Source organism: Thamnophis sirtalis, unplaced genomic scaffold (assembly GCF_051295495.1).
Source record: "Thamnophis sirtalis isolate CommonGarterSnake01/CBP01778 unplaced genomic scaffold, rThaSir2_p1.2 scaffold_1, whole genome shotgun sequence".
Classification (NCBI taxonomy): domain Eukaryota; kingdom Metazoa; phylum Chordata; class Lepidosauria; order Squamata; family Natricidae; genus Thamnophis; species Thamnophis sirtalis.
This window is the reverse complement of record NW_028261381.1, coordinates 108,730,990-108,757,105: the sequence shown is the minus strand read 5'-3', so window position 1 is coordinate 108,757,105 and position 26,116 is coordinate 108,730,990. Positions and strand designations below refer to the sequence as shown.

The 26,116-nt window shown below is 39.9% G+C and overlaps 1 protein-coding gene across 1 annotated transcript in view; it reads right to left on the bottom strand.

Annotated features, from left to right (window-relative positions):
* Window positions 1-26,116, bottom strand: part of GALNT16 (polypeptide N-acetylgalactosaminyltransferase 16) — a 185,488-nt gene that overhangs the window by 65,826 nt on the left and 93,546 nt on the right. Inside the window, exon 3 of the mRNA XM_014068864.2 lies at window positions 3,160-3,258. Within this exon, the coding sequence (XP_013924339.1) occupies window positions 3,160-3,258 (99 nt within the window). The remainder of the gene's footprint in view (window positions 1-3,159; window positions 3,259-26,116) is intronic.

Here is a 26,116-nt window from a genome sequence, read left to right as displayed (position 1 = left end):
TTAGAGAGGGCTGAAAGCCCTATGAAGCGGTATATAAGTCTAACTGCTATTGCTATTGCTAAAGTTATAAATATAGTTTCTATAACTCTCTCTCTGTGTATGTGTGTGTGTGTGTGGATAGATAGATAGATAGATAGATAGATAGATAGATAGATAGATAGATAGATAGATAGATGATATATAGGTATAGGTATAGGTATAGGTATAGATAGAGATAGAGATAGAGATAGAGATAGAGATAGAGATAGAGATAGAGATAGAGATAGAGATAGAGATAGAGATAGAGATAGAGATAGAGATAGAGATAGAGATAGAGATAGAGATAGAGATAGAGATAGAGATAGAGATAGAGATATATCTGTTTTAATTTAAAATCTTTCTGCATCTAAATTCATGAAGCAGTATCAGCTCTTCCTGGATGGCATTTGCTATCTGTTGCTGTCTTTTCAATTCTGGCTTTGTATGCATTTGTTCTTAAGGCTTGGTGTTATACAGCGAGAATTAACCCTTCTGTCTCTTTCTTCAACTTTCTTGCTCTTCTCCATTCGCAGGTCTCATTATCTGCTTTGCCTGCTAGATTTTTAATGTATTGGCCATGAAATATTTATCCTTGTCTTGCCTCTTTTCTGTTCTTCATTTGCTTTTTTTATAGGCCAATTTGGTCTCTCAAGTACTCAGTAAATTTTCATAATGTACCAGCTTCAGTGCATTTTAGATATTCTTCATATGCCATCTTTTTCTTCTTCAGTTGCCTGGAGTACTCGCAACATTCCACATTCATCTATTTTCTTTGATAAGTAAGAGTCTGTCAGCATCACTGTGTGGATGAAGGGTATGATTTATTGTTATTATTTTTCCGGTCTTTTTATACAGCTTAGTTCTGCTTGAATCTAGTCCATTATTCCAACTGTGTGTCTAATGACTGAAATTGCCCAAGTGTTAATTGAAGTTCTTCTTCACTCTCATGATGTATTTATTTCAAACCACTTTCTTGATTCCCGTGTGCCTGATGTATTAGCTTGAAGAATACCCAAGTATTTGTAGTGATTGTCTTCACCCAGATGCTTGATGTTATTTCCATAGGACATCTTGATTCTTTCAGTTTTTATAATCAAGTAGGTTTTACTAAAAAAAAAGTCTTCAATTTCACTTCCTTACAGTATATTGTGAAACTGCTTGGCAATAAGTGTATGCAGACTAGTCAGATGTTTATATAAAAATATGCTGTTCATATAATATTTTTCATATTGCCCTTTGCTTCTTCCTTGCTTCTTTTCTATTCTTATTTACCTCCTTTTTCCAAGCTGCATTCTTGTATGTCTTTGCATTGCCCTTTGTGTTGTATGGGGCAACACAAAGCTGTACTCAGAACTGTGCTGCATATTACTTGGTTTGTTTCCTACAATGAGTTAGTGCTTATATTTGATATTGCAGTCTTGGCATCTTTTAATATTTGTGCTTATTTGTTTCTTTGAAACAAGTTTCAATTCAAGCAAGTTGTTTTTGTACTGTTCTGGATACTCAGTTTTTAGTTAGTTCTGAGGAGAAGGCAGAGGAGAAGGTACTATGTTTGGGAATGAAAATGATTCCATAGTTATACTGTTGTTGTTTTTTCTATTGCAAACTCTCCCTAGTTTGCCTTTACAGTCTGAGTTACTTCTGGCAAGGCTTTGATTTCTTTGCCCTGGGTAAGAGCTTTGCAGTTTTTCCAATTCTGACACTGTGAGTACTTTATTCTATATTGAAGAATGACATTGGTGTACTAACTTATGTTCTATTAGTAATGATTCTGGATGTTGTTATCTATAGAATGCTGGTGCATTCTTTTCAGTTATTTTATTGTTCTTGGGCTGGATTTGTAATAACACATCTTTTCTTTGTTTTCAATCTTTGTATATCTGCAAGTGGTAAACAACTTTTCTTCCAGTAGGCCTGCAGCTGCTGGCCTGATTGTTCAGCCAACAGTTATGAGTCCTATAGCTGATTTGTCATTAGATGTCCAGGAACTCTAGCATCTAGCATAGTCCTGGTTGACCCAGGTGATGACTGATGTGGTATGGGTTTCTGTAAATTACATTTCATTATATTGTTTATGAAAGAAACACTCTCTTCAGCTGGCTCCTCTTTCAATGGGACCAGTGGTGGGTTTCTATTATTTTTACTACCGGTTCGTTCGTGGACGTGCAAGTCAAGTCAAGTCAAGTAGGTTTTATTGTCATTCCAACAATATACAGTACATTTCCCCAGGACCAAGGTGCTACATCATACAACATAGATAAAAAAGAAAAAGAGCAGGTCACAGAACTACATATAGCATTGTGCATGTGCAATGCTTCTGTGCATATTACAGAAGCGTCTGGGTGGGTGGGCAGAGCCTCTCACCACCGCTACTACCAGTTCACCCAATCCAAGCCGAACTGGCAGCAACCCACCTCTGAATGAGACCTGTTCAATATCACTGAACTTCTGCCATAGCTCTCATATTCTTCAAAGCACACAATCTCCCACAACCATGTCAAGGTAGTGCCTCACTGGGGGGATTATTATTATGGTTGGTCACAAAGTCATCAAGATGTTTTGCATTTTTCTCAACCTATTGAGTCCTTCCCATAGACCTAGAGAATAAGCAGAAGCTGTTGTTTGATGGTGTTAAAGGTATCAATCACAGGATGTAAGCTGTTCCAAGTAATATTATTATTAGAAATAGTAATAGTTGCTGATGATCATGATTTGCAACACGTAATTTAAAAATGAGGGGTGAGATGCAAGTATAGGATTAATGTCTTTGTTTTGTTTTAAAATGATCCTGATAATAATCCTATGATTACAGAAACAGCAATGCCTCTGAAAATCCAGAAGGATGTGAGATACAGATCAGATGAGTTGGGCTAATGCTGCATTTTCTGATAAATAGCCCATGGATCTGAACAAATGCCTATCCAGATGCTCTTTTAATATTAACAGAGCTTAATAGTCAAATGAGGGCAATCTTAGTCAGACATATGTCACGATGAGTTCAACAAGACTTTCTTCTGTGCCTGGGATTTCAATATTCGATTGTTCTCTTTTTATTCAGAATACACTGCATTAATCACAGTGGAAATTAATTCTTGCATATATTAGGTTCATGACTCTTAGATATAAAAGTATGAAAAGTACCTTTTCACTGTACGGAGCAATGTGGAACGAGCCTCATTGTGAAAAGTGATAATAATGCTTGTGGCCGGCAGGTCTGCGGTGTAGTGAACAGACGCACATCTGTAACAAAGGTGAAAAAGAGTTTTCATCAGACAGAGCTCATGCCTCCATTTCTGGAGAACTAACTAATAACAGAGAAAATCCCAATCTGGTAAAAGCTTACCAATCCTGATACATGTATTTAGCACTCAACTGGACTTTGTTATCCTGCCAACACATTTCCCATAGAACATACTTTATACGATTGCAATTCATCACATGCTGGCAGTGCTGACAACAGGCTTTAGCACACGTTGGATTACAACTGCCAGAAACACTTGTTAACAAGCCTGTGGTTTCAATGCCATCAAGACACAAGATGGCACCTATTTATACCTTTTGCTGTATAATTGATGCAGGGGTGGGAAGAAAGAAACAGATGCAAATCCAGGAAGGATTAAATCAGCAGGTGGTCTTAATTCTTCCACAAACCTAGCAGCTAATGATAAGGTGATGGGTGGCATGTAGTTACATGGCTCAGCAGCAACTGGGGAGAGTGGAGCTCATGCTCTAAGTAGCAGGATGCATGGAGCAGTTAAGCTGACATTATCCAAATCATATGCATTCAAAAAAAGACTGTTATTAATATCTCTACCTAAGGGAAGAATTGACTTCCATTAATGGTTTCTGATTTGTTTTTGCCAAAACTAGTATGGATTCTTCCTTTTCTTGGTTTCAAGGGCTAGGTTGCATGGAAAAATGAGAGCTACACTGGTGAGCAATACCTTCATGGCTCAGAAGAACTTTCTAATTACCAGTCAATCAACAATATTCCATTTCTCAATAACATGACTGAAAATCTGGTAGTTGCACACTTCCAGATACGTCTCAATGAAAATGATTTGTTATTATGTTGCAATATGCATTTCACCACTTAGAATTGTTTTGGAAATTGAATACATTAATACAGGTAGCCGTCACTTAATGATGATAATTGGGGCTAGAATTTTCATCACTATGGGACATAGTTGTAAAGTGTAATGTCATGTGACTCCACCTAGTAGCCATGGAAATTGCAGCACTCCCATTTAGTATTGATAAGTGAAGCACCTTAGCTCTTCATGCAAGGACATCTTTTGGTCATCATTTGTGACCTCCTAACATTGACTTTTTTTTCTTGTTCCATTGACTTTGTTTGTAGGAAGTTGACAAAGTCACAAATAGCAACCAAGTGGCCATGGGGCACTGTACCCATAATTATGAGAACCGGTAATAACTATCACTTGTTCAGCACTACTGTATGTTTGAACAGTTGCTGACCAAGTAGACATTAAATGAGAACCAGTGTGCCTTAATTAAATATAGTTAATCCACAATATAGTACAAACACTGTTTTAGTCACCTTAGTGGACATTCTAATCTATGCTATAGAGAGAAGAAGTGGGGAATGCACAGACTAGATTGGTCAAGGTCAGAAGGAAACAACATGATTGGGCTGGTCTGTCACCATAACAATACACAAACTGACAAGCTTTCAGCCCGTTATAGTATACAGGCAGAAGAAAGAGATTCAGAATGGAAACTTTGAATCTGCTGTAATGGTTTGCAACCTGCACTCTGAAGATGTTGGATCCTTCCTTGATGGCTTTGAATACTGTTGGAAAGAAAAAAAGGGGAAGAATACTGTTCTGCATTGGTTTGTACTCTGTTGTGAAGGGCTGTTTCACAATTTGGGAAAGCTCCTTGAGCTCCAACTGTCATTGGATTGACACAATTATAGCAATTTTCAATGCCTTATTGTGCCTAGGGATATGCCAATCCTACTAGCAAGGCAAAATCTTTAGTCAAAAAACCACAGCACAAATATTTTCTGATGACCTCTATTTTCTGCCATGCCTTATGATGTTGCCTTCCCCTGATTTCTTAGCTCATATCTGAGGCTCCCTTAAGTTATCCGTAGCTGTTTCAATGTAAAAATAGCCTTTTCTCTCTCCTCATCTCAGTACATTTTGAAATCATAGGCATAATTACATGGCATGACCAGGTGAATTGAAAGAATGGGATCAGCACAGCTTCTCTAGGTTTGTTCAGTAATGGCCCCTCCCTTCTGATCCCTAGGCACTGTCCTAGATGTGGCTATTCTGATGTGATTAGTGGGAGAGATTGGATTTTTCACATCCGTATCTCCCCTGTCTACAAGGTTTCAAAGCTGATCCTTAGCTCAGTGATTTGACCTGGAAAAAGGGATCAACCAAATTAACAACTGACAGACACTGAAGGGCTGTTATATACTGAGGGAGAGAAACATAATGCAGAAAGCTATATTAGCATTTGCATAATACCCTTGACAGAGTGCTGTTCATCCAACCTTGAGTTAACAAAAAGCTATATCCACCATGAAAACTGCTGTCCCCTCTATTGTCCTCTATTATCTTTCTTCTCAGTCTCAGTGCCAGTTACTTAAGCCAAATGGTCAGAAACCACGGACCTCAGAACTTCAATAGATATCATCACTGACTCACAAAATTACATTTTAAAAATAGCTGAACTCTTACAAACTATGCTCTCAGGAACCTTTTGCAATTTTAAAGTATTGTTAATTATGTGAAATATTTCTTACATTTTAAATTGTGGCTCTTGTGATATCACATGACAGGCTGAACTGCTACTAATTGCCTAGCAATGATCCACATGGCTAAACCATGGACTAGGATCAGTAGATCTAGCATGCATTATTTCATATCTGGCAAACTTCTGCTGTAGCAACTTATATTGGAAACAATTAGTATTTCTCAGAGCTTTGCCTTGTAAGATTTATTTCAACACAAGGAGATCCTTATCTGAGATCCTTTTACTTTGTATACCTGGTGCAATGGCTTTTGAAAGAATCTCCAACTTGAACTTCAACTAGGTGCAAATCCATCCTTAAATAGGCTACAAATCCCCAAATAAATACATAGTACCTGCACTTTCCATCCCTGCTGTTTAGTAAAATCTTAAGAATCAAATCATTATTCCCCCCTCTCTTTTTGGCTATATCTTCATGATATTGCTTCACCTCAATCCTAACTCTTATACAAGGCAGCCTTAGCTACCTTTTGAGGCTCCAGTTTCATAGTGATCCTGTTCTAAAGTACTGTTTTCCATCTCTAACTAAACCTATATTTAAAATTACCTTAACTTAAGAGCTGGCAGGGTGTGATAGATAGCAAGAGAAGGAAGTGCAGGTTCATTACCCACCACATAATGATCCACGTGACTGATTGTGTGATCAAACATTGGGGGCTTTGAAGGAACCAACTAGCCCTTCCTACTCGGCATCTTCATTGAGCCTGGAGATCAGCTGCTGAGAATGTATGCAAAGCCTGGAGTGAATTTTGACAGGATATTGAGCCCATCAAAATTTCCCTCCTGTCAAAACTGGCCTTCCTCCAACTCCAGCCACAGTCCTCCTTATTAAGGGGGATTGATTGGTGTTTTCCTCCCAGTTGGTGACAAGAGAGGAGGGAAACAAAGTTGAGGGAATCAACCAATTCATTTCCTTTCGGCAGCATCTCTGTGCAGCAGGACAGGGATAGGCAATGGGATTAGCAAGTTTTACACCTGTACACCAGTAGCTGTTGGTCAACTTAAAATCATCTTTTTCTTTTCCAGTTTGAGAATGCAGAAAACAGAATAAGCCAATTAATATTTCTTCAGGCAAAGCAACAGGAGTGTGCAACAAACTGCATTCAATCAGTTGTCCTATATATAATCATCACCAATCTTAAAGTAACAGAAACAAACAAAAGCCATATTTCTCACAAAATAGAAAACCACCTGCTCTGCTTGTTTTTCCAGTACATACTATGTTCATTTACTTGATCATTTGTGAGCAAACACCCCATTATGCATAAAATGTGATGGTAAAATAATAGCTTGTTGATACCTTTTGCAACCTGGTGTTTTCCTCACTCATTGTTACTGTCTGGCATGAGGGAGAATGGGGATATAACAGTCTAGATAATATTCCAGGTGGGGTAGTTAAAACTGCAGAAAAAAGTGAGATGAATTTTTACCAATGAGAAAATAGACTGGCCATAAACTGGCCTGGTTTCAGATAAATTGGCATAGAGCCAGGACAACCTCCCTTCTCAAAGCCAGTCAAAAAAATGTGAGTGCACTAGTCCAGATCCTCAATCAGCCTTTATAACAGCTGCAGAAATTAAATAACTCAGACTATTCTGAGAAGAAGCTGGTCTGATGTAGAGGTTAAGATATCAATCTAGAAACCTGGACACTGGGAATTCTAGTCCAACCTTAGCCATGAAGCCAACTGATTGATGTTAGGCCAGTCACTCTCAGCCCTAGGAAATAGACAAGGACAAACTATTTCTGAAAATCTTGTCAGGAAAACTGCAGGATCTAGTCCAGGCAGTTGCTAAGAATTAATGCTGACTTTAAGACACAAAGAATGTGATTAAGACACAAAAGCGCAGTAATTTTCTGCCCCTTATCATTTGGAATGGCCTGGTGCATATTCTAGTAAGCATGTAACTTAATATTTCAACAAAACTAGACAAATGTGCTGTATATACTTCTTAGGAAAAGGCCCATCCACAAATGAACCAAGCCTCACATTTTTAACAAAATATGAAAAAATGGCCCATAAGCTGAATTTTTCATGTGTTTTTTTCAATATATTCTAAAGCTCATCACTTATTTTCATATTTTGTATCAATAAATGTTTTCTAGGACAGATTCCATTTCAAATTTTTGCAATTGTCTTATCCACAGATGGCTTATTTTTTATGGTATTTTGGTTTGGCTTATGTGCAGGTACATACTGTATATAGGTACTTAGTACCATATAATACAATACATGTCTCGCCAAATCCCACCTGCTCCTTTATTGTGCAGACTGATGCTTCATATTTTTTTTCTTGGGAATTGGGCTTTGCTATTAACTCTAGAGTTCTGACTCAGTGCTGGCCAACAATTTTGGTTTTGAAGTGAAGGAAAGTTATTTGAAGAAGTGAAGGGAAGTTATTTGAAGAAGAAGAGGGAGATATTTCCACAGCTACTGAACGAGACACAAAGATTGCATGCCCAAAGTTGTGTGAAGGGAGCTCCTGATGAATTGGTATAGGAGAGATACAATGTCCATCTTTCCCACACAAGAAAAAAGGAGATTCACTTGGCACCTCCAAGTTCATCAGAAGGAGGGATGAGAATGAGGATTGAAATGGACGTGGGGGAGTCAGAAACCAATATTCCACAAATGGAACAGATTATATAAACATGAAATGGGTGCTTCACAATTTCAAGGCAAGGGAGCAGGGAGGCCAAAAGTCCTTTGAGCAGAAAAATATGCAGATACATATGTATGAATCCACATGTTTCTGTGATCTGCACCAGGGAAATCTGTGTACATAAGATATGAGGCTTAGTTCTATACAGTAAGCCACATATCTATTGGTATATGATATGTTAAGCTTCAGCTGCTGTCTGATTTTTGAATGCAGGGTTGTATTTCAAGAGAGATTTATAACTATGCCAGATTTGAAGTCCGATCATTTGGGACCTTAGAACAAACCATCTTTCCTGGATTCTTTCCTTTTCTACTAATTCAAAAGTCCTTCTCCTAGAGCAAAATTGTGTCCATCCTAGTCAGGTTGTTCAGGCAGCAGTCCAGAATTAAGAACAAAATGCAAGAATACATGTTCTAAAGAATCTTTTTCATTCTTAAGCAACTGCTCTGTATAAAAAAAAATATCTCCAAATACTTTTCATCCTCAAAAACATTGCATAGACATTTCTCTCCTCCTCACATACACTTTTTCTCTCCGTAGATTAGAGCAAAACAAAACTTATTATTAAGTAATATGGGCATTTCCTTTTCCTATTGTACAAGTAGTCCATGATTTACAACAGTTCATTCAGAATTACACCAGCACTGAAAAAAGTGACTTATATGATCATTTTTCACACGATTGTTGCAGCATTCCCATGATTGTGTGATCAAAATCCAGGCGCTTAGCAACTGACTCATATTTATGAGGGTTGCAGTGTCTAGGGATCATGTGATCACCTTTTGCAACCTTCTGACAAGCAAAGTCAATGGGGGAAGGGACATTCACACAACAACTGTGTAACTAACCTAACAACTGCAATCATTAACTTAACACGTGTGGTAAGAAAGGTCGTAAAATGGGGCAAAACTCACTTAAATATTTCATTTAGCAACAAAAATATTGGGCTCAATTGTAGTTATAAGTTGAGGACTACCTGTACAAAAAAGTTACCCCATTTGTAACTTCGGTAGCTAATATTGCTCTCTCCAGCAAAAGTAAATCAATGAGCTGACCATTACTGAAGTAGGAGTAAAGAGAGTTCAGGTCTCAAAGATATGTAAGGAAAAAAGTGTCATACAATTAAAATGAAAGAGCTTTTCTCAGCTGCTTCTAAGTCCTCATGCTCATTAAAGTGAACATCTATGAGACTGATGGTTAATCTTTTTGGTGCCGACTGCCCAAAGCGCATGAATGTAATGTGATGTGAGCGCCCCTCATGCACGCACTCCATGCATTTGGGCACATTCCCTGTGCATGTACCCTGCCTCCCCCATCCTCCTTGTGCATGTACCCTGCCCTCCCCAAACCCATTTTGGCTTCCAGGTTGGTGCAAGAGGCTTTCCAGGCCCAAAATGGGGCACACGAGGGCTTCATGTGGTGTCCCCATGCCCGTTTTGGATCTCCACAGTTTCTCCCCCACAGTGCACCCTAGCTTTCTCCTGCATTTCTGCCACCCATGCCTTCCCAGATCTCCACAGTTTCTCCCCCCCCCCCAGCGCACCCTAGCTTTCTCCTGCATTTCTGCCATGGAGAGGCATCTGCGGAGGGGGGAGGCTGTGGAGATCAGGGAAGGCCCCACCCTCCCAGGCATGCGTGGCAGAGACCCAAAGACCAGCTGGGCAGTGGGAGGCGTGCGTGCATGTGCGGTGGAGCTAGGCTGGGCCAACAGCTGGTGTGCCTGCAGAAAGGGCTCTGCGTGCCACCTCTGGCACCCATCCATAGGTTCACCATCACGGACCTATGGTAAGATGGGTGGCCAATAAATTTAATAGAGAGAGAGGGGGAGAGGGAAGGAGGGAGAGGAGAGAGATGTGGGGGGAGAAGACCATGCATTTTCCAGGCCCGTCATTCATTTAACTGTCTCCTTCTATTGTGATGATGTATGGTTAAGGAATATGTTAATTAGTCAACTCTAACTCAATTTTGGAAGCTACCATTTAGAAGTATGTCTGACTTTTATAACGGGTAAAAATAATGTTAAAAGGGGGATGGCTATATAAGTTCTTCAAGTGAAGATCCTCAATAACCAATAGCAGTAACAAAATCTGAAAGCAATAGAGGGCAATGTTTTCAGTATAGAGAAATTCAAAGCATTGGATATAGGTAAGAGAAAAAGGGAGAGACCACCATAAAGGATTCAAGGTCTGATAGCATGAATACTTAGCCCACCAATAGCCCACCCCCAAAGCTAGGAAAAACAACTATTCTATTCATGACTTATTGAAATGAGATTATTCTAGATATTACTACTGTTTATGCTTATGACTGAATTGCTAGTATTTTAAATCTCTACATTCATAGCTATTGTTTATGCCTAAGTAGCATCTAATTTTTCTATGACACTAGCCAATTATTGAAATTTCCAAGCCCTAATGAAAGGTAAATGGGAAAGCTACAATCAAGCACATTAGTATCTTATTGCACTCATTCATATTCTATTTTTTCCACATGCTATTAAAACCAAATAATACAGTGAAATTAGATATGCTTTTATGCCTTATGTTTCTTTGCACAAAGGATTTTTCGTGCTTGTTTCAGCATGGGATGAAATATAGAATAGACATTTCCATAGAAAGGTATCAATTAGGAAGACCTGGATCCTAATCATGGTTAGACCATACACTGCTTTCAGTTCCCAAAGTTTCTGTGATACCTCCAAATAGCTTCTGGCAAACAGAACATTTAAATTTTACTTTCAGTATAAGAAGGACAACATGATCACGGAGATTCTCAATCATCCAGACATGATTGTCCCAAAGATGCTTTTTCCAAAAGGCAACTGGACTTTCTTGTGGGTTTTTTTTTTTTTTTTTTGCTTTGAAAACATCTCATCTAAGAAGCTTCTTCAGTTCTAATTGATTGGTAGGTAATGGAAGGATTTATATCCTGTCATTTAAGAGAAACTAACAACCAACCTTCAGAATGCTAGCGATTAGATGACTGCAAAGAATATAAATCCTGATCAGTACAAAAGTATGGACTGACTGCCCAAGGTGCAGTATAATAGTGTTTTAAAATAGGTACTGTAGAACAGTGGTCTCCAACCTTGGCAACTTTAAGACTTGTGAACTTCAACTCCTAGAGTTCCTCAGCCAGCTTTGCTGGCTGAGGAACTCTGGGAGTTGAAGTCCACAGATCTTAAAGTTGCCAAGGTTGGAGACCACTGCTGTAGAGGTTCAAACCTGGCCCTAGAACTATGCAACAACTACTTCATACATTAAATGTTTATATGAAAAGCATATATAAAAGTCAAGTCTTACAGCTGCTTGATAAATGTACATATGTCACTGAATGATTCAAATGTTCATCTAGGACTAGGGAAGTCTGATTGAAATTATTAAATGCATTAAGTATTCTTAGTCACCACCTCTGCCTAATGGACGAGGTTCTGATTAAGAAAAGACAACAGTAAGTTTAGTAAAGCAGAATGAAGTAGTCTTAATAAGAGCAGATGTTCTTCCAAAATTGACTTTGAAAGCACATTGCTGATATGAATCCCAAATCATCCTTGTATTGCTTGGAAAAAAAAATGAATTGAATGCTTAACTCATTCAGCGATTCCCAAAGAGATCAGTAAGTCATGTCAAGTGAATCAGCTTTTGGCTGGTTGGAAAGCAGGCTCGGGGCTTGAATTATATGCAGCATTTTTGAAACCTATCTTTGCTTCTCAAAGTCAACCCAGAAAAGGACTACTGATAAGAAAGCAAGCTAAAAGAAGGCATTATTATTATTACGTCCACAGCACTGCCAAATGATGGATGATCATATGCAATCTGTTACCATTAAACTGTCATGCCTGGATGATTAGGCATATTCCATAGATGTACTTTTTTTTTTTTAACGTGGGCTTCAATGGTTTTTGGGTTGTGTGTGTGCCAGAATACATTTTAAAATGTAGACATGTTCGGGCCAAAATTAAATGAGCTGAAATAAACTATATTAATTTAACTGATTGATTTCCCCTCCCCAAATTTTAAAACAAGATTATTTTAATTAAATATTATATACACATCTGCCTATACAGTTCCTTCCCCACGTAGCTTTTCCCACATTCTGAGCAAAGAGCCCATATTCTTGAAAGGGCTTACAGATAATTAGCATGCAGCATGCAGCATGCAGCAACAGAAAATTAGGCAATTGTGTAGAGTTTCTGAAATTAGCAGTTAGATAGCAGTTAGACTTATATACCGCTTCATAGGGCTTTCAGCCCTCTCTAAGCGGTTTACAGAGTCAGCATATCGCCCCTACAGTCTGGGTCGTCATTTCACCCACTTCGGAAGGATGGAAGGCTGAGACAACCTTGAGCCAGTGAGATTAGAACCGCTGAACTGCAGATAACAGTCAGCTGAAGTGGCCTGCAGTACTGCACCCTAACCATTGCACCACCTCGGCTCTTAATTGGGGAGAAAAATGGAAAGACCAGATGCACAACTACCTACAAAGCTCTTTCTCCTGTCTGTCACTTGGAAGGTTGATTGAATGACTCAGGAAGTTAGAGTTTGGGCTAAGGGATATATTTGCCTTCCAGATAGCCTTGGAAGAAATATTCAGAAACCATTCTATAAAAAGAGTAATGGCGGAAGTGTTCTTTAAACCCTGGAATGGTGTTAGGAAAAGATTCCGGCTGAGTCTCTCTGACTCACTGGGGAGGGAGAGACAATAAAGCACAAGCAGACTTACAAGATTCTGTTGCTGTAGCTTACTTCAATAAAACATTATTTTACTCTTCCTGTGGAGCTGAGATCCTTATAAAGTCTAGGCTGACATCTTCTCTCATGAAGATGGAATATAACACAAAAGAGTAGCAACTGCAGACATTCTTTTAAGCAAAGATTTGAGGAGAAAAACTAAGGGGGGGGGGATAAAAACAGGATAAAAAAGGCAAAATCGTACCTGAGAATTCTACATCAGATGTCTTAGGAAAAAGAAGAGAAGACTGATTACATTTAGGCAAGAAAATTGTTCTACATTAAGGCGAGAAAAAGCAAATGTACAGGTATAGAATAGATAATACCTGGCTCAATAGTACTATTGAGTAATAGTAATAGTAATACTACTATTACTACTATTAGAGGAATCTTGGAGTCCTAGTGGACAATCACTTAAACATGAGCCAGTAATGTGTGCAATTGCCAAAAAAGGCAAGGCAGTCCAAGATCAAGAGAAGTATTAATACTACTTTATACTGTAATGCCTTCATAAAGCCACATTTGGAATGTTGCACCCAGTTTTGGTTGCCACAATATAAAAACGGTATTGAGCCTCTAGAAAGAGTGCAGAGAAGAGCAACAAAGATGATTAGGGGACTGGAGGGCAAAACCTATAAAGAATATTTGCAGGAATTGGGTATGTCTAGTTCAATGAAAAGACAGACTAGGAGTGACATGATAGCAGAGTTCCAATATTTGAGGGGCTCCCACAAAGAAGAGGGGGTCAACTTATTTTCCAAAGCACCAGGAGACAAGACAAGAAGCAATGGAGGGAAACTAATCAAGGAAAGCAGCAATCTCGAACTAAGGAGAAATTTCCTGTCAGAACAATTAATCAGTGGAAGAACATGCCTTTAGAAGTTGTGGGTGCTCCAACATTGGAGGTTTTTAAGACAAGATTGGGAAAGCATTTGTCTGAAATGGGCATAGCGTTTCCTGCTTGAGCAGAGGGTTGGACTAGAAGACCTCCAATTCTGTTATTCTGTTATTATTCTGATTGGTGGGACAGTTCAGGGAAAGCATAGGCACTTCTTCATTCCCTTCCTCCCATCCATGGGCCTCATGGAAGCATGGTGAAATAGGCAGATTTTTACCCCAGGATTCTGGGAAATATGGGGAAAGGATTCTACCACCTCCACTTTGCCTGGTTACAGCAAAGCACTGGTCTGGAAATTTGTTTTGCCCTTGCCATTTGGAAAGTAAAGGGAGAGACCAAGTAACTCTCTTAAGTTTCTCTTCCTGATGGATTGCTTCAAGGCAACAAACCACTTACACTTCTGGAGATTTGAAAGGCTTGAGTGAATTGCAATGATTTTCTAAAACTTTGCATTTGGGACAAGCATTACAATATTAATATTTCTTGGGAAGGTTGTTGAGAAGGTGGTGGCCTTCCAGCTCCAGCGGTCCTTGGAGGAAGCAAGTTATCTTGACCCCTTCCAGTCAGGCTTCAGACCCGGTTACAGCACAGAAACTGCTTTGGTCGCATTGACCGATGATCTTTGGAGAGCCAGAGATGGAGGACATCCCTCCATCCTGGTTCTCCTTGACCTCTCAGCGGCTTTCGATACCATCGACCATGGTATCCTTCTGCGACGACTGCGGGAGGTGGGAGTGGGAGGCACCGTGCTGCGGTGGTTCTCCTCCTACCTCTCGGACAGGTCGCAGTCGGTGTTAGTGGGGGGGGCAGAGATCGACCCCTAGGCCCCTAACATATGGGGTGCCTCAGGGTTCGGTCTTATCCCCCCTACTATTCAACATCTACATGAAACCGCTGGGAGAGATCATTCGCAGGCACGGGATAAGATACCATCAATATGCGGACGATACCCAGTTGTATCTGTCCGCCCCGTGCCAACTCAATGAAGCGGCGGACGTGATGAACCGAGGCCTTGAGGCCGTTATGGACTGGATGAGCTTGTACTCAACCCGGAAAAGACCGAGTGGCTGTTGTGTTTTCCTCCCAACAATTCGACCAGTACTCCATCGCTCAGGCTGGGGGGTCAAATTCTATACCCCTCAGAGAGGGTTCGCAACTTGGGGGTCCTCCTGGATCCACAGCTGTCCTTTGACCACCATCTGACAGCTGTGACCAGGGGGGCATTTGCCCAGGTTCGCCTGGTGCGCCAGTTGCGACCCTACCTGAATCGGGAGGCTCTCACAACGGTCACTCGGGCCCTTGTGACCTCTAGGCTGGAATACTGCAATGTGCTCTACATGGGGCTGCCCTTGAAGAGCATCCGGCAACTTCAGCTAGTCCAGAACGCGGCCGCGCGAGTGATCGTGGGTGCACCTCGGTTCACCCACATAACACCTATCCTCCGCGAGCTGCGCTGGCTACCTGTCGATCTCCGGGTGCGCTTCAAGGTGCTACTAGTCACCCATAAAGCCCTCCATGGTAGTGGATCTGCGTACTTGAGAGACCGCCTTCTGCCAATTACCTCCCTGCGACCAATTAGATCTCACAGACTGGGCCTCCTCCGAGTTCCATCTGCCAGCCAGTGCCGGCTGGCAACTACAAGGAGGAGAGCCTTTTCAGTTGTAGCTCCGACCCTTTGGAACGATCTCCCCATGGAGATTCGTACTCTCACCACCGTCCAGGCCTTCCGCATAGCCCTTAAGACCTGGCTAGCCCGTCAGGCCTGGGGACAAAGATAATTGCCCCTCCCGAATGATGAATGAATGTTGCTCATTATTTTACTTTATGTTTGTCTACGTTATTGTTTGTATTTCCCCCCCCCCCCCCTGATTTTATGTAAGCCGCCCTGAGTCCCCTCAGGGAAAAGGGTGGCCTATAAATGTTAATAAACCTAAACCTAAACCTAATTTCTTAATTCATATAATGACTTAATTCATATAATCTCCCTGAGCCTTTGAAAAAAGAGTTTCCCCCTTTGAGATTATCAATTGAAATTAAAGATAGCAAGTACCTGTGAAGACAGTAACAAAGCCCACTGATTCTTCCTGGCAATGTACGATCACCAGGTGTTCTTTGGCAAGTTCAGAATTGTTGAAGTATTCATATCCCGTTCAATAGACCTGCCAGCTCTATTGCTTTGAACAGTAGCCTGCTGGTAATATTATCTACCACTTCATCCGTTTCATACATTGTTATCTCTTCATGCACTTAAATAAGTATCAACTGGTAAATGATGAGTGCTTCCCACTACATCCATTCTACAGCTTGCAATTCAATGGAAATAGCAATGCCCAACATCATCTGGGAAAAGACTGTGGGGAGGATGTTACTTTATTGAGTTTTTACCATTCTTTTGCACAGCTGGTGACTCAATCTTTAAGAATCTACTTTTACAATAGCTTCTAAAGAATTTAGAAAGATCGGCCTTATAAGTTCAGCTTTGCCTACTAATGTGCAATGCAATAGAAATAAAATATGTGGGAAATTACAATAAGGTATGTGGAAGAATGAGAACCAATCTGGGGTACTAGTTAAAGACACCAGGCTAGAAACCAGGAGACTGTGAGTTCTAGTCCAGCCTTAGGCACAAAACCAGCTGGGAGACCTTGGACCAGCCACTGTCTTTCATCTCTAGCAAGAAGGCAAGGGCTAACCATTTCCAAAAATGTTGTCTAGAAAACTGCATGGGAGTATCCAGGCACTTGCTAGGAGTCAAGGCTTATTGGCACACAACTTCAGAATGGCATAAATAATGGGGAAATTGACAACAGATTGATATCTACAGTAGAATCAATAGAGAAAAGATGGTTTATTTTCAACTCACTACAATCCCATTCAAAAATATCCCGCCCAAATTTTCTGCATTGACTGAGTTCCAGTGGGATAAAATTTGAAATTGCAGGCAAAAACCCCTCTGATATTTCTACAGTTTGATTTTTTTTTACTTTCACCTATTATAATTCATTCTTTTTCATTTCTTTTTTTCTTTTCTTTCCTTTTCTTTGTACTTTTTCTTTTCTGAAATTTTTCTTATTTTGAATCTTTTTTATTTATCTTTTAATGTTATATTTTTTTAATCAGTAAAATATTAAAGAAAAAGAAAAGGTGAAAAGGGATTTTTCTAAAACATACCAGATTGTGGCTACAAAAAAACTAGTGAACTCTAAGTATATTTTCAACCTGTACCAGGTATCCATAGGCAATCATGCATATAAACATGCACACACATACATATAGTATATTAAAATCTTTTAAATTCTGAAGCTCCAACAGACCAAAAAGATACAGTACAGTAGACCACACTGTTATACCCTTACAGAAAACTCACAATTTAAAAAAAAAAATTCAGCTGGCCCAACACAGTCTAATTACAATATACTCTGAAAATTCAACAGCTCTAAGGTATAAGAACATGTACCAATTACATGCACATCAAAATTTGAACAAACCAACTAAAACCACAGAATGTTTGTATTTTAAATGCAGTCAGAAATAGCAATGGATACCATTGCCAAAGCTCAAATAATTACATGTTAAAACAAAGAGCAAAAAACAACAACAACAAGCTATAACCAGTATAATGAAGCTGTTTTGAAAACACACTGTGCAGGCCTGATTAGCTTAAGTATATGTGTCTGTGTGCACACTCTATGCCTAGATCTTCTACTCTGATGCTGAGGTTCATGAATTGATTGCGTTGATTCATATTCAACTTGATTCTGTAACTCTGAACAGCTGAGTTCAGGCAGACAAGTAATGACATGATGCTTAGAAAGGTCCTCACGTTCTATCCATCTAGCCTGTGGGCATCCAGGCAGAGCATTGCCTCCAGACAACATGTGCTGGGTGCACTTTGTGGCTTCAGAACTAACTCCATCACTGATCATACATGAAGGAGGATTGAGAGAGCAGGAATAAAATTGGATGGAAGATTGTGGGAGGAATATTCATGGGCATTAGAAACATAGCAGGGGATCACATTGACTTCTATCCAGTGTGACATTACTCAGCAGGGACCAAAGAGACATGCAAGTGAATCATATTATTCTCCATTTAGGAGGCATCTCACAAGCAATAAGATCCGGGGGGGAGGAGGTAGGGGAGATCATTCAGTATGATTCAAGACAAAATTCCCCTTCGTTTTCGTGCTACGGCTGGCAAACAAGAATATTTGCTTGTTAACCAAAGGCTTCCAGCCAGCATATGATGACAGTGTGCGTCTGGCTGGCAAGACTCAAAGAACATTCAAAACAACCATTCTGACCTTGAAACAAGTGGTCCAATAAAAAATAAAACTCCCTTGGTTTTGAACATTCCTATTCTCTAAAACAGTGGATTAGGTTCAAGGATATAAAATAAATGGCTTGCAATTATAATATTGGGAAAACTGACTGGTATTCATATTGTCAGTCTCATAAATGGCTCTTCTCATAAAGGAAATATATGGATTTTCTGATCTTTTTTCTAATTTGCTTTATAATGTTCTGAAGCAAAAAGAAATTGTGAAAAAAGAACAAAAATCCATAATTTTAAAATCAATATCAATGTAAAGCTTAAATATCTTCAGACATCAATTGCAATGAAAACATAATAGAAGATAATAGAAGTTTCAGAAGATTGTATCTCAGTTTAATAAGCATATGGGTGTTTTTAAAAAAAATAAATCTGGCCCTTTGTAGTGTCAGATGTAATGTGCTCTTTTGTTAATACTGGGCACATTCACAATGAGTCATACACCTTTACATGTAATCTCATCCTCCTTTGTAGCAAAATGATCAGATAAGAAAATATCTAATTAACCAGAGCTTCCTAATGTTCATCCAAATGAGGAAACTATGGTTACCAACTAACAGAAAACATTTCATGAGCCAGAAAAATTAACTGGATACCACTCAAAGGAATTTTGGAGATGGTACAGTAACTGCATTGAATATTGGAAAAGAAACTCAGAAAGAGATATAGCTTCCCCCCAGACTTTTAATCTGAAAGGCTAACAGGACAGTACATGTGGCCCCAACGCTTCAAATTATGATCCATACCTTCAGCTGAGAGTAACTTTAAATGTAATTTACTGGATTCTCTGAATGGATTGCCCCTGCAATTATGTGGGCCAGATAGGAAGGAAGCTAACCATCAGATTTTGAGAACATGAGTGAGCTGTTAAATGAGGAGAGCCGAACTCATTGGTAGCCTCACAGTGCAATGAACAAGGACATGCATTGAATTTCACAGCTACTACTATTGTCGGCCAAGCAGGCACAAAAATAGCCAGAAAAAAATGATTGAAGCCTGGGAAAGGGGGCCCCTGTTAATCAACAGGAGTGCTGATTTACCACCAGTTTATCAGGTACTTAAAGCCAAGGGACAGCAGCACAAGAAATCAACAATCAATGACAGTCATCAACACCCTAATTAACAACTAAAAGCTACACACACATAACTAAGCACCATATAAATACAACATATAAATACAACAGCCCAGGGCACATATTCTGGAAAGAAATAAATTCACTGATGATGGGCTCAGCATGAGCCTGAAAGCTTGGCATAATAAACCTTTGATCTCAGTAATCCACTCAGATTGTATCCTGAATCACTATTTACTATCATTATTATTATTCAAATGTGAGGTTTAACTACTTTTTAAAACAATGAGTTGCTCATTGACCTGTTTTTATTTGTTTTTAAGCCTTCATTCTAATCTGTATTTTATTATTAACTTCTTGAGCACAATTGTAGAGGAGATATGAGTTATAAATTGAATAAATAGATTAAGATATTTTCATAGCTGGAACAATGGTCTCTCATTTTTCTTATCAATTAAAGGGTGTATATAACATTTGACAAACTGGAGCAATACACTATAATTCAGAAGTAATTTTTATAAATGTGGAAAGCCAGTTATGGAACTGCTAGTTATGGAAGAAGACAAATACTAAAAATTCTGTCAAAGGTAATTTGAAATATGATCCTATCATTTGTTATTTGATCTATCAGTGACTTTCCAGGATATTTAAAAACAAAGAGTTTCAGAAAACAGGTAATTACACACCTTTGGCTTAAAAGTTAGAAAATTAATGTCTTTGGAAGAATCATTCAATCTCCCTAATCCTAAACTACCCAGACAGGTTAAATTACTCAGATTATATGAGAAGAAAAGAAAAAGTATAGTTGCCATACCTCTGAAGACCTTGCCAGTTAGTTTTGAAACACATGTATGCACAGAAACATTTTCTCTGAGCATAGCCTTTGCAAATTAATGCTCATCAGAAATATTAAATGCTCAGATTGACTGCAAATCAGGGGAACTGAAGCCTAAGATAGATATTTATCTATCTATCCCTATCTAAAGGGATTTTAAATGCCAACTTCAGATAATTTTTCAGAAGCCGATGTTCTTGAATAGCAGCATGAACTACAGCACACCTGCCAACTTGCAAGGATGGGCAGTTGATTTTGTTTAATCCTCCTTTTCATATACAACTTAAGGTAGCAAATATGCAAGCATTTATTATTCCTCCTATTCTCACAACAACTGTGAAATGAGCAGCTGGCCCAAAGTTACCCAGCTGATTTTTTTATGCCTAAGGCTAGACTAGAACTCACAAATGGACTCCAATTTGGGCACAATCTATAGCAGCAAACTCTATAAAAAGGTGGAAATTCTGACTGTACAGCTGTGCTGTGAATATAGAATCCAAAGCATAATTTGAATTAATTTCGACGTAGCCTAGATTTTCTGAGGAATTCACTGATGCTGTTACAGCTGAAACAAGAGCCCAAGGGAGATTCCCCCCCTGTGACAAAGTTGTATGATAAGCATAGATGTTATGATGAAGGAGGGGGTGCACAGGTAAACCCAACAGTGGCTAGCCAGGTTAAGTGGTCTTAATAGAATGGACCTTATAAATTTATATTAGAGTGACATTTCACTCTGGTGCCCTGGAGTTCCAACTTTGACTTTTAGCTTCCAACTTTGACTTCTGACTTCCTCATAAGTATTAAAAATAGTGCTGGAACAGTGTGGCAAGACCCTGTAAAGGAGGGGCACAGGAAGCCAGGCGTGGGTGTCAGATAGAACAGAGGTAAAACAGCTGACAGCTTAAGACATTATAGGAACTTCTCTTTTTGTATTTTTGTTTGTAACATTCCAAAATGAACTTCTCCTTTTCGAAATGTCATGTTTGTCTCGTGTATGGAAACGCCTTGAGAATGCACAGTGTGGAACACGGCATAAAAGTAGCATCCTGAGCAGAGCCCAGGCAGTTCAGATTTTGGTGTGTTAGCACGCTGAACTCGATGCATCAATAAATCTGTTTCTCTCACACCTTCGTGGTCTCGAGTCCTGGTCTTTCGTAAGTAGATTGCAAACCTCAATCTGCTGCAACAGTTACAGACAGACAATTCCGAAGAATTTGTTGCAAAATAGTAGTATTGGTACTGGGACTTACTCTTTTGGATTATTGTTAGCCCCAGGTTGATCCCAAATAATTTTGGTCAGTTGCATTTTAGGAAGGGATTCTTTGTTTTGCACTTTTATTTATTGTCCAAATATGATTGATTCCATGGTTCCACCACAAAACCGCGGTCGACTAAAGCGCGCTCGATGAAACCGCGTACCTGACGTCATCACAGCGCGACGAAAAAAGCACGCTGTGAGCGGTAAAGCTAAAATTAACGCGTAAACCTAAACCTAACCCCCCCCAAACCTAACCCTAAACCTAACCCTAAACCTAACCCTTAACCTAACCCTAAACCTAACCCTTAACCTAACGCTAAACCTAACACTAACCCTTAACCTAACCTAAACCTAACCCTAACGCTTAACGTAACCCTAAACCTAACCCTAACCCTTAACCTAACCCTAACCCTAACCCTAACCCTAAACCTAACCCTTACCTTTACGTGAATCGGCTTGCTTTAAAAGCGCTTTTTAAAGCGCCCTTTTTTCTCCGCGGTCGTTGTTGTCGTGCTGCTGATGACGTCAGCGACGCGCTTTAATCGGGCACGCTTTAGTGGACCGCGGTTTTGTCGTGCCACAGATTCCATAACAACTGAGGGTGATATACAGTATTATATTATATACAACTGACCAAAGAGTTCAAAACACTATAACAAAACAAACAAACAATAAATGACAAAGAGACAATAAAATGTATGTCCCAAAATAAATCATTCCCATTAAAGGTCTCCCAAGGCCTGGGGGAAACACTCAGTTTTTAGAGCCTAAACAAGGGCCAAATAGGTGCCATATCAATGTCTGGGGAATGTGGTTCCAGACTATAGGCACAGTGTCAGAGAAGATCCATCATTTAATTGATGGGACCCAAAGCATGTCAACTACAGTCCATTATACATGATGGGCAGAAACTACAGGAAATAGATGGTCCTTCAAATGCTCAGGCCATAAAGCTCTCCAGCAATTTTCCACTTCTAGAAACCTATTCTGAAAAGTGGACACCATTTTAATATGTCATCAACCAGATTGCATCAACTGTACTTGGACTGAAAACCTGGGCCCATCAAGACTGGTTTGATGAAAACCACAAAACCATTTCAGCAGCCCTCCAGGTCAAGAACAAGGCCTAGGCAGATTGGCAGAATGATCCATCATCTGTCTCAAATAAATTTTAAGTACATGGAGTCCAAAGCACCCACACGTCTGCAAGTAAGGTTGGTGGCAGAGGAAAGCTGAGAAGGTGGAACATTTTGCAGGTGTGCATGCCATCACAGAGTCCTTCAGTGCCATAAAGTCAGTTTATGATCCTTCTAAATCGAGATGCTCCCCTTGCTATCATTGAATACGTTGAACCTAATCAAAGACCAGGAAAGACTGAAAAAAACCCATTGAGCCAAACACTTTTCCAACTTACTCGATAGGCTGTCCACAGTTGGTCTTACAGCTTACAGCTGCCAGTCTTGTATGCCCTAGATCTGCCTCCCTCCCTCTACTGATGAGACCAGGAAAGTGAACTTGCAGATGAGCTCAAATAAAGCAACAGGGCAGGATGGCATTTCTATTGAGATCTACAGAGCATTAGACCCAAACACTTTGTAGGCATTCAAGACTTTTGGAAAATATTTGGTCCACAGATGAGATGCCTGATGGCTTCCATGATGCCCTCATTGTGGTTCTCTATAAAAATAGGGGAACCAAATGAGACTGTGGAAATTACAAAAGTATCTCACGGCTGTCTGTCACAGGCAAGATCTTTGCCCACATTCTCCTGAACAGACTTGTCACTTTCTCAAAATGGGACCTCTCAGAATTGCGGTACAGCTTTTGGCACATGATGCTTGCCATGAGGCAAGTGAAAAAGTGCATCAAGCAGAACAAGCCTCTTTATTCTGTTTCTCCATTGGCCTAAGAAAGGCATTTGACATTGTAAACAAGGAGGGTCTCTGGATTATCCTAAGACATTATGGATGTCCAAGGAATTTGTGAAGTTGATTTGGCCACTCCACAATGGAATGAAAGGACAGGGGTTTTGTTTTGTTTTTTTTACAAAATTGATATATCAGCTGCATTTGTCATTTCCAGTGAAATAAAATAGGGTTGTGTGCTGGCCCCAGTCCTATTCAATCTGTTTTTTTACTTGCATGTTGTCACTTGCTGTCTGAAATAAGGAGTGTACGTCAGGGGTGAAATTCAGCAGGTTCTGACAGGTTCTGGAGAAATGGTAGCAGAAATTGTGAGTAGTTTGGAGAACTGGCAAATACCACTTCTGCCTGGCCCCAGAGTGGGGTGGGAGTGGAGATTTTGCAATATCCTTCTCCCAGGAGTGGGGAGGGAATGGGGATTTTGCAGTATCCTTTCCCTGCCACCCCCATCAAGCCATGCCTACAGAACCGGTAGTAAAAAAAATTGAATTTCACCACCAAGCATTGATTGGATGATTCCCTTTTTGACCTTTGCCAGTTGAATGCATAGATGAAGTGCCTCCATGCAATCATTCAAGAAATCCATTTTGCTGTGACTTTGAGCTTCTAGGGCACAAAGACAATGAGTTAATGGTGAACACATTTCTTAGATACCATTATGCCTTCGGCCTGATTATCAGCCTGAGCAAGACTGAAATCCCATACCAAATAACAAGCCCATAGGACCAAAATTCACCGTTGACAACATCTAGCTGAAAAATAAAAGCTTCAAATACTGTATTTGGGAAAGATCGACTCAAAGTAATGAGTCTTTGGACAAAGAAATTAACTCCAGGATCAATAATGTCAGCCAGGCACTGGGGCAGCTGTGTACTAAAGTGCTTAATCAACACAACATTCACATTTCCATAAAACTGAAAGTCTACAGACCTGTGGTTATCCCTTCCTCCTATATGTTGGGTGAAGCAGTGGTTAGGGTGCAGGCCACTTCAGATGACTGTTATCTGCAGTTCAGCGGTTCTAATCTCACCGGCTCAAGGTTGACTCAGCCTTCCATCCTTCTGAGGTGGGTGAAATGAGGACTCAGACTGTGGGGGCGACATGCTGACTCTGTAAACCGCTTAGAGAGGGCTGAAAGCCCTATGAAGCGGTATATAACTCTAACTGCTATTGCTATTGCTAACAGCCATTGTTTCAGTTCAGAAGTTAGAAACGTCTGATGACATCATTTACAATTGTAAAGCTGGATTTCTTAATTGTGATGCGGCAGAAAGGATATTACCTCAGGACAGATTTTTAAAAAGACTTTTCCTAGTATGGAAAGTTATCACCCAGCCCTCCCCCAGAGAAATGAAATATCCTAAGAAATGTTGAAAAGGCAGAATATTATATTTCTCTGGATGTGAAAGGGAGAAATGTTTTAAAGAGAAACTTCCTGCAGCTTCCTGTCTCTCCCCCCCTTTTGTCAATGGGCCATTAAGAAGGCCAAGCTAGTCCCTTTACATAATAAAGAGTTCTCCACTTCAGCTCCAGGGGGATGGGATTAAGGCATGATAATATTGGCGCTTTACCCAACTCGCCACATGGCATCTGAGAACTCAACCAAACCTGGATTCAAAAGACAGCCTAGAGAGTTGCCCCTGCATGGCCCCATGGGAGTCTGACAACCAATCAGAATACAAGCTTAAGATCAAAGGCCAGAGAGGGCATAAAACCAGGGACTCAGCATCTCAGTCCTTCCTTCTCTTTTCTCCACCAACATTGAAGCATGTGATCACCTTTTCTGTTCAGGGCTCAAGCCATGAGGCCCTGTCCACCAATAAACCATATTTCCAAGCAGCCTCCATGTCTCCAGTGTCTTTTTCCCCACTTGGAGCCGAACCCAGAAGGACATTTCTTTCATAACTAGTTTCAGTCATTTTATGAGCTGTTCTTTCTCTGACTAAAAATATTGAAGAGTCTTCCTTATAAAACAAAGGAACAGAAGAGCCACCATGATTTTAGATTAGCTCTTTAAAAAAACCCAGCAGGGATTTATATATATCTGGTGAACTACAATTCCAGGAAGAAAGAGTCAAGGAGTTTGTAATTGCCTGAACTCCTTTACCCTTTCTCCAGAATTTGTCATCCTTTCTTGAGTCACAGTTCTAGGTTGCATAAACAGTTCTAGGCTACATAAACAGAGGGATAGAATCAAGATCACGTGAAGTGTTAATACCACTTTATAATGCCTTGGTAAGGCCACACTTGGAATACTGCATTCAGTTTTGGTCACAATGATGTAAAAAAGATGTGGAGACTCTAGAAAGAGTGCAGAGAAGAGCAACAAAGAGGATTAGGGGACTGGAGGCTAAAACATATGAAGAACGGTTGCAGGAACTGGGTATGTCTAGTTTAATGAAAAGAAGAACTAGGGGAGACATGATAGCAGTGTTCCAATACCCCAGTGGTTGCCACAAAGAAGAGGGAGTCAAACTATTCTCCAAGGCATCTGAGGGTAGAATAAGAAGCAATGGGTGGAAACTAATCAAGGAGAGAAGCAACTTAGAACTGAGGAGAAATTTCCTGACAGTTAGAACAATTAATCAGTGGAACAGCTT